Below are 7,144 nucleotides of genomic sequence, written 5' to 3'. Positions count from 1 at the left end.
GATATATTCATACTCTAACTGTAATTCTAATTTGTGTGCAATTTAGATTTTCTACTGGATTAATTCTTCTTCTAATTAAATGATTTCTATCTTTTTATTAACCTCTAATTAATCTAATTAGACAATATCTGTTTGCTTGAATTACTCTTAATCTTCTTTGTTATTTTTTTTGGTGGATTAGATATCAATTAATTCTAATTTTTGCTAAATTTACTATAATTCTTTCATTTCACTTTCTTTTTTTTGTAATTCCTTCTTTAGTCTTTTTTCTTACTCGCCTATTTGATTTGGATGATACATAATTAATTGTGTAGCAAAAATAGAAACACTCAAGAAAATGTATCCTATAGATCTTATAGCTTAAGGCACAGCTTATGCTACACTAATTGAAACTCCTTCAAAATAGGAGTATCCATCAGGATTGCTAATTTAAGGAAGTCCATTAGGATTTACTAATTTAAAGAATAGTAACCCAAATAAGAAAGAGTTTAAAGCATAACCCAGGCTATTAATTCCAGCAACTAAGCCTCTATTATTAGGAAAGTATAAATAACCTATGTAAATTGGTACAAAAAAAATAGAACCTTATGCTAACCCACTTATAATACCATAGACAATCACGAACTGGTAAAACCTTTCTGTATAGCTTGAAATCACTATCATTAAGCAAGAAATGATAGTACTGATGAGCAAACTAATTCTTGCTTGGCCAAATATTTTTACCAGTTTAATGCCTAAAGGAAGACCAAATCCAAATGACGCCATCATAACTGGAAAAATGGCACCACCAACACTAAGATCTAAATTTGCATCATCTTTTTATCTGTAATAAGATGTAACATAAACATTAATCTGACCCCATAAAAACATTGAGCCACTCATTAAAAGAAGTATAAAGCCTCCTATTAGAGTTAAAAATCCCTTTGTTTTCATTGATAGTTGAAATACCATTTTTAATTTATCAAAATTTATAATAAGTAATGAGATGGATAGATAAATAGATAACACTTACTTTTTGGTGATTTTTAGACTAAATTATTATTATTAATTTTTATATATAAATTATATTTCTTGCTATTTTGAATTTAATCTTTAATGAGAAACTCGACTTAGAGTTGTTGTAATTTTTCAGTATCATTACATATAAATTTAAGATGTAAATTCCTATTTGAACAAAAACAAAAATTAATTAAGCATTTTTTATCATAATAAAAAAGAGATGGTTATAAATAAATTTTTCTTTTATCAAATTAATTACTTTATAGGCCATTCACTGATTATCAAATTAAGTAAAGTAATCTTAATTTTAGTCTATGGGTAATAAGAGAAGTAATGCTAATTGTTTTATTTCTAATTGGTGGGGGAAAAAAAGAAAATTTGATAATAACCTTAATTTTCATAGTTTTCAAGTAAAGAATTTAGATAAAATTTTAGGGTCATATTATTAAAAATACTCCCCCATCGGAAAGAGTTAATTATCCAATAATAAAGAAAGAATAATTTAAAAGTCTTAAAATATTTCATTTTTTTTCTAATATTAATTATTTAGAATTTTTATTTTTTTAATTAATATTATTAAATTTATTATATTTTACAACTATTACATTATAAAAAATATTAAATAGAATAAAATTTTAAGATATAAATAAAATTAAAAACTATTAAATAAAGTTAAAATTTAAATTTTGTACTAATTAGCGAAAAAACTATCAAAAAAAATCTTTATTTCTCGATAAAAGTATTCTCTTGTCTTTATTGTCATTAAATTAAAATTTTTGATAGAATAGGGATATGTTAAGAAGTCATTTTAAAATTTTTATAGATAATTAATTACTAATAAAATTTAAAAAATTAAAGAAACAAATCATGAAATATAAAATTTAAATAATTATAATTATAATTATAAATTTAATGATTTTACTTAATTTAAATTATTATGTATAGATATATCTTTACTCTTTAAAGTAATAAATATATATATTTCTTTTTTTGTCTTATTCAGCTTGATATAGTTGATCTTAGTTAGTTATCTAGCGTTTAATCTTTTTGCAGTGAAACTTAAGATTATAAATTTTTAGGGATTTCCTTATAATACTTTGCCCAATTTATTTTAAAATTATAGAAAGTAATTAACAGTAATCCAATTAAGGCCTAAGCAAAATAAATGTATAAAATATTATTGAAACCTATTTTAGTCTTTAATCCCATTACTAGCATAAACTAGAAGAGATTTGCAATTGTAAATCCAAGCCAGTAAAAGCAATATAGCTATGAACCAATCTTGATACCATTAATCTAAGAGCAAAAGACAGGCCACATTACAAGAACACCCCCTAAAGTTGTATGAATTATAAATACCCAAAGAGCGTAGAAGATTCTGTTAACATTTGTAAATTAAATAGTTAAAGAAGTTATTATTTCTATCAATAGTAAAATTTATAATATTCTTTTGAAAGAGTATTTATCAAGCAAAAGAGACCACATCGGTCTACAGAAACCACTAGCTATACCACTAAGAGACCCTACTAATGATTAAAAGCTATCACTTGTAAATCCATAATCTTTAGCTATAGATTTGTAGTTCCCATTAATAATTAGTCCTAATCCAATAACTAAGAATCCTAACAATATTGACACATAAAGTTAAGGTTGTCTGAAGCAAACTTTAATTGATGGAGGGCCAAGGTTATTTAATTATTATTCTATATAAGCATTTCTTTTTTTAAATTCTTATAAATCAGCTTCAATTTAATTTTCCTTTTAATCATAATACTTTTCTAAATCTAATGGTTTTGTATTTATTTCTGATAAAAAAGAATTTTTATGTTATTTTCTGTTTGGGTGATCAAGAACAATTAATTCAACTAATTTTTGGTTTTGAGATATTTCATTTGATTTATTTTCGCTACTTTAAATTTCTTCAAATTTAAGCTTTTTAAGGATTTAAGGGTTGATATATTCATACTCTTACTGTAAATCTAATTTGTGTGCAATTTAGATTTTCTAATGGATTATTTCTTCTTCTAATTAAATGATTTCTATCTTTTTATTAACCTCTAATTAATCTAATTAGGCAATATCTGTTTACTTGAATTACTCTAAATCTTATAAGTTATTATTTTTGGTGGATTAGATATCAATTAATTCTAATTTTTGCTAAATTTACTATAATTCTTTCATTTCGCTTTCTTTTTTTTGTAATTCCTTCTTTAGTCTTTTTTCTTACTCGCCTATTTGATTTGGATGATACATAATTAATTGTGTAGCAACAATTGAAACACTCAAGAAAATGTATCCTATAGATCTTATAGCTTGAGGCACAGCTTATGCTACACTAATAGAAACTCCTTCAAAATAGGAGTATCCATCAGGATTGCTAATTTAAGGAAGTCCATTAGGGTTTACTAGCTTAAAGAATAGTAACCCGAACAAGAAAGAGTTTAAAGCATAACCCAGGCTATTAATTCCAACAACTAAACCTCTATTATTAGGGAAGTATAAATAACCTATATAAATTGGTACAAAAAAAATAGAACCCTATGCTAACCCACTTATAATACCATAGACAATCACGAACTGGTAAAACCTCGCTGTATAGCTTGAAATCACTATCATTAAGCAAGAAATGATAGTACTGATGAGCAAACTAATCCTTGCTTGGCCAAATATTTTTACCAGTTTAATACCTAAAGGAAGGCCTATTCCAAATGATGCCATCATAACTGGAAAAATGGCACCGCCAACACTAAGATCTAAATTTGCATCATCTTTTTATCTGTAATAAGATGTAACATAAACATTAATCTGACCCCATAAAAACATTGAGCCACTCATTAAAAGAAGTATAAAGCCTCCTAATAGAGTTAAAACTCCTTTTGTTTTCATTGAGAATTGAAATACCATTTTTGATTTAATAAAATTTATAATAAGTGATTAGATAGGATAGGTAAAACTGACTTTTTGGTAACTTTTAAACTAAATTTTTATTATTAATTTTTAAATATTAATTATATTTTTTGTTAATTTTAATTTAATCTTTAAAGAGAAATTTGCCTTTGTAATTTTAATTTATTAGTATTACTAAATATAGATTTAAGATGTAAATCTCTATTTGAACAAAAACCAAAATTAATTAAGCTATTTTTTATAATAAAAAAAAGTGATGGTGGTCATTTTTCAGAATTAACAAATATAAAATAATAATAGATAATAAGAAATGTTTAATTAATACATTCTAAATAAATAATTTGAACATTTTTGAAAAATAATAAAGTGATTTTTTTAGACTATTTTTAAATTTCTTGAGAGACTTGCTGTTTTTATGTTTGAAATGGAAATTTTATTTTATTAATGTACTAAGATTTTTTTACCATGTAATTAAATTTTACTAATTATGCACTGGTCATTAAATTTAATATTTCTTTAATTGCACATGTAAAAAATTAATCTATTTGTTATAATTTATAAATTAATTAATTTCAGTGGTAAATAATCAATTATTTTTAATAGCTTAAAAAATATCTTTTGCTTTACCTAAATATTTAAAAAAATTAACTCCTTAATTATAGCTAAATTAAAAAATTTTTGTGATATTTAAATTTACTTTTCCTATAAAACATTAAAGAAATTTTTTTTTAAATAAATCATTTTTCCATCCTTTTTTATTTAATGTAAAGTCTTAAATTTTTTAGTTCCCTCCTATTTTCTAATTATTCCATAAAATAAAATTAAAACATATTCAAAAGTAATTATTTATTTATTTAATTATTTATTTATTTATTCTAAATTCAGTTATATTTTTTGTTTTGATGCATCTCAAAAAATATGATATATTAGATTAATCTACAGATTCAAGTTAGGATAGGACTAGAAATTAGCAAAAATTTATTAGAAAAAATAAATTTAAAAAAATTAAAATTAAAAGTATTTAAAATATTTTAAAATTACTTAATTATCAATAAATAAAAAATATAGCCAAGAAGATTCATATGAAAGCAAGCAAAGCATAAAATATAAATTTATATAATTACATTGAAGGATTTTACTTGATTTAATTTATTTAATAATTGTATGTTTTATATTTTTAAAATACTAAAAAAATAATTTTTTTATTTTTTAAATTTTATTCAGCTTGATATAGTTGATCTTAATTAGTTATCAAGTGTTTGTTATTTTTGTAGTGAAATTTAGGATTATAAGTTTTTAGGGATTTCCTTATAATGCTTTGCCCAACTTATTTTGAAATTATAGAAAGTCATTAACAGTAATCCAATTAAAGCCTAAGCAAAATAAATATATAAAATATTATTGAATCCAATTTTAGTCTTTAACCCCATTACTAACATAAACTAGAAGAGATTTGCAATTGTAAATCCAAGCCAGTAAAAGCAATATAGTTATGAACCAATCTTGATACCATTAATCTAAGAGCAAAAGACAGGCCACATTCCAAGGACACCTCCTAAAGTCATATGTATTATGAATACCCAAAGAGCGTAGAAGATTCTATTAACATTTGTAAATTGCATAGTTAAAGAAGTTATTATTTCTATCAGTAGCAGAATTTATAAAATTCTTTTGAAAGAGTACTTATCAAGCAAAAGAGACCACAGTGGTCTACAGAAACCATTAGCAACACCACCAAGAGACCCTACTAATGATTAAAAGCTATCACTTGTAAATCCATAATCCTTAGCTATAGATTTGTAGTTACCATTAATAATTAGTCCTAATCCAACAGCTAAGAATCCTAACAATATTGACATATAAAGTTAAGGTTGTCTGAAACAAACTTTAATTGATGGAGGACCAAGGCTATTTAATTATTCTTCAATATAAGCATTTCTTTTTTTAAGTTCTTATAAATCAGCTTCCATTTGATTTTCCTTTTCATCATAATACTTTTCTAAATCTGATGGTTTTGTAGATACTTCAGATAAAATTGAGTTTTTATGTTATTTTCTGTTTGGGGTATCAAGAATGATTAATTCAACTAATTTTTGGTGATGAAAGATTTCATTTTATTTGTTTTCGCTAATTTAAATTTCTTCTAATTTAAGCTTTTTAAGGATTTAAGGGTTGATATATTCACATTCTTTCTGTAATTCTATTTTGTGTGCAATTTAGATTTTCTACTAGATAATTTCTTCTTCTAATTAAATGATTTCAATCTTTTTATTAACCACTAATTAATCTAATTAGATAATATCTGTTTACTAGAATTACTCTTAATCTTATAAGTTATTTTTTTTGATGGATTAGATATCAATTTATTCTAATTTTTGCTAAATTTACTGTAATTCTTTCATTTCATTTTCTTTTTTTTGTAACTCCTTCTTTAGTCTTTTTTCTTACTCGCCTATTTGATCTGGATGATACATAATTAATTATGTAGCAACAATTGAAACACTCAAGAAAATGTATCCTATAGATCTTATAGCTTAAGGTACAGCTTATGCTACACTAATAGAAACTCCTTCAAAATAGGAGTATCCGTCAGGATTGCTAATTTAAGGAAGTCCATTCGGATTTACTAGCTTAAAGAACAGTAACCCGAATAAGAAAGAGTTTAAGGCATAGCCAAAGCTATTAATTCCAGCAACTAAGCCTCTATTATTAGGGAAGTATAAATAACCTATGTAAATTGGTACAAAATAAATAGAACCTTATGCTAACCCACTTATAATACCATAGACAATCACGAACTGGTAAAACCTCTCTGTATAACTTGAAATCACTATCATTAAGCAAGAAATGATAGCACTGATGAGCAAACTAATCCTAGCTTGACCAAATATTTTTACCAGTTTAATGCCTAAAGGAAGACCTATTCCAAATGATGCCATCATAACTGGAAAAATGGCACCGCCAACACTAAGATCTAAATTTGCATCATCTTTTTATCTGTAATAAGATGTAACATAAACATTAAGCTAACCCCATAAAAACATTGAGCCATTCATTAAAAGAAGTATAAAGCCTCCTATTAGAGTTAAAACTCCTTTTGCTTTCATTGAGAGTTGAAATACCATTTTTATTTTAACTAATTTAAATTAAGTGATGAGACGAATATATAACTCTTACTTTTGGTGATTTTTAGACTAAATTTTAAATATAATTCTTAAATATAAATTATATTTCTTAC

General features: G+C 24.2%; 3 protein-coding genes across 3 annotated transcripts in view; all 3 read right to left on the bottom strand. All coding sequences in view use genetic code 6, as the record gives it.

Moving 5' to 3' along the window:
- Window positions 1-951, bottom strand: part of TTHERM_00798180 (oxalate/formate antiporter family transporter) — a gene marked incomplete at both ends in the record, with an annotated part of 1,900 nt that extends 949 nt beyond the window's left edge. The window contains one exon of the mRNA XM_001020402.3: window positions 14-951. Within this exon, the coding sequence (XP_001020402.3) occupies window positions 14-951 (938 nt within the window). The remainder of the gene's footprint in view (window positions 1-13) is intronic.
- Window positions 952-1,998: 1,047 nt separating this feature from the next.
- TTHERM_00798170 (oxalate/formate antiporter family transporter) lies at window positions 1,999-3,903 on the bottom strand (the record flags this gene model as incomplete). The annotated part of the gene is made up of 1 exon (XM_001020401.1): window positions 1,999-3,903. The coding sequence occupies one exon, from the start codon at window positions 3,901-3,903 to the stop codon at window positions 1,999-2,001; it is 1,905 nt and encodes a 634-aa protein (XP_001020401.1).
- A 1,223-nt stretch (window positions 3,904-5,126) lies between these two features.
- Window positions 5,127-7,031, bottom strand: TTHERM_00798160 (oxalate/formate antiporter family transporter; the record flags this gene model as incomplete). Its single annotated transcript, XM_001020400.1, has 1 exon — window positions 5,127-7,031. The coding sequence occupies one exon, from the start codon at window positions 7,029-7,031 to the stop codon at window positions 5,127-5,129; it is 1,905 nt and encodes a 634-aa protein (XP_001020400.1).
- Between the last annotated feature and the right edge of the window lie 113 nt (window positions 7,032-7,144).

Source organism: Tetrahymena thermophila (genome assembly GCF_000189635.1).
Source record: "Tetrahymena thermophila SB210 genomic scaffold scf_8254571, whole genome shotgun sequence".
Classification (NCBI taxonomy): Eukaryota; Ciliophora; class Oligohymenophorea; order Hymenostomatida; family Tetrahymenidae; genus Tetrahymena; species Tetrahymena thermophila.
The sequence above is the reverse complement of the archived record's forward strand: the minus strand, read 5'-3'. Positions and strand labels throughout refer to the sequence as shown.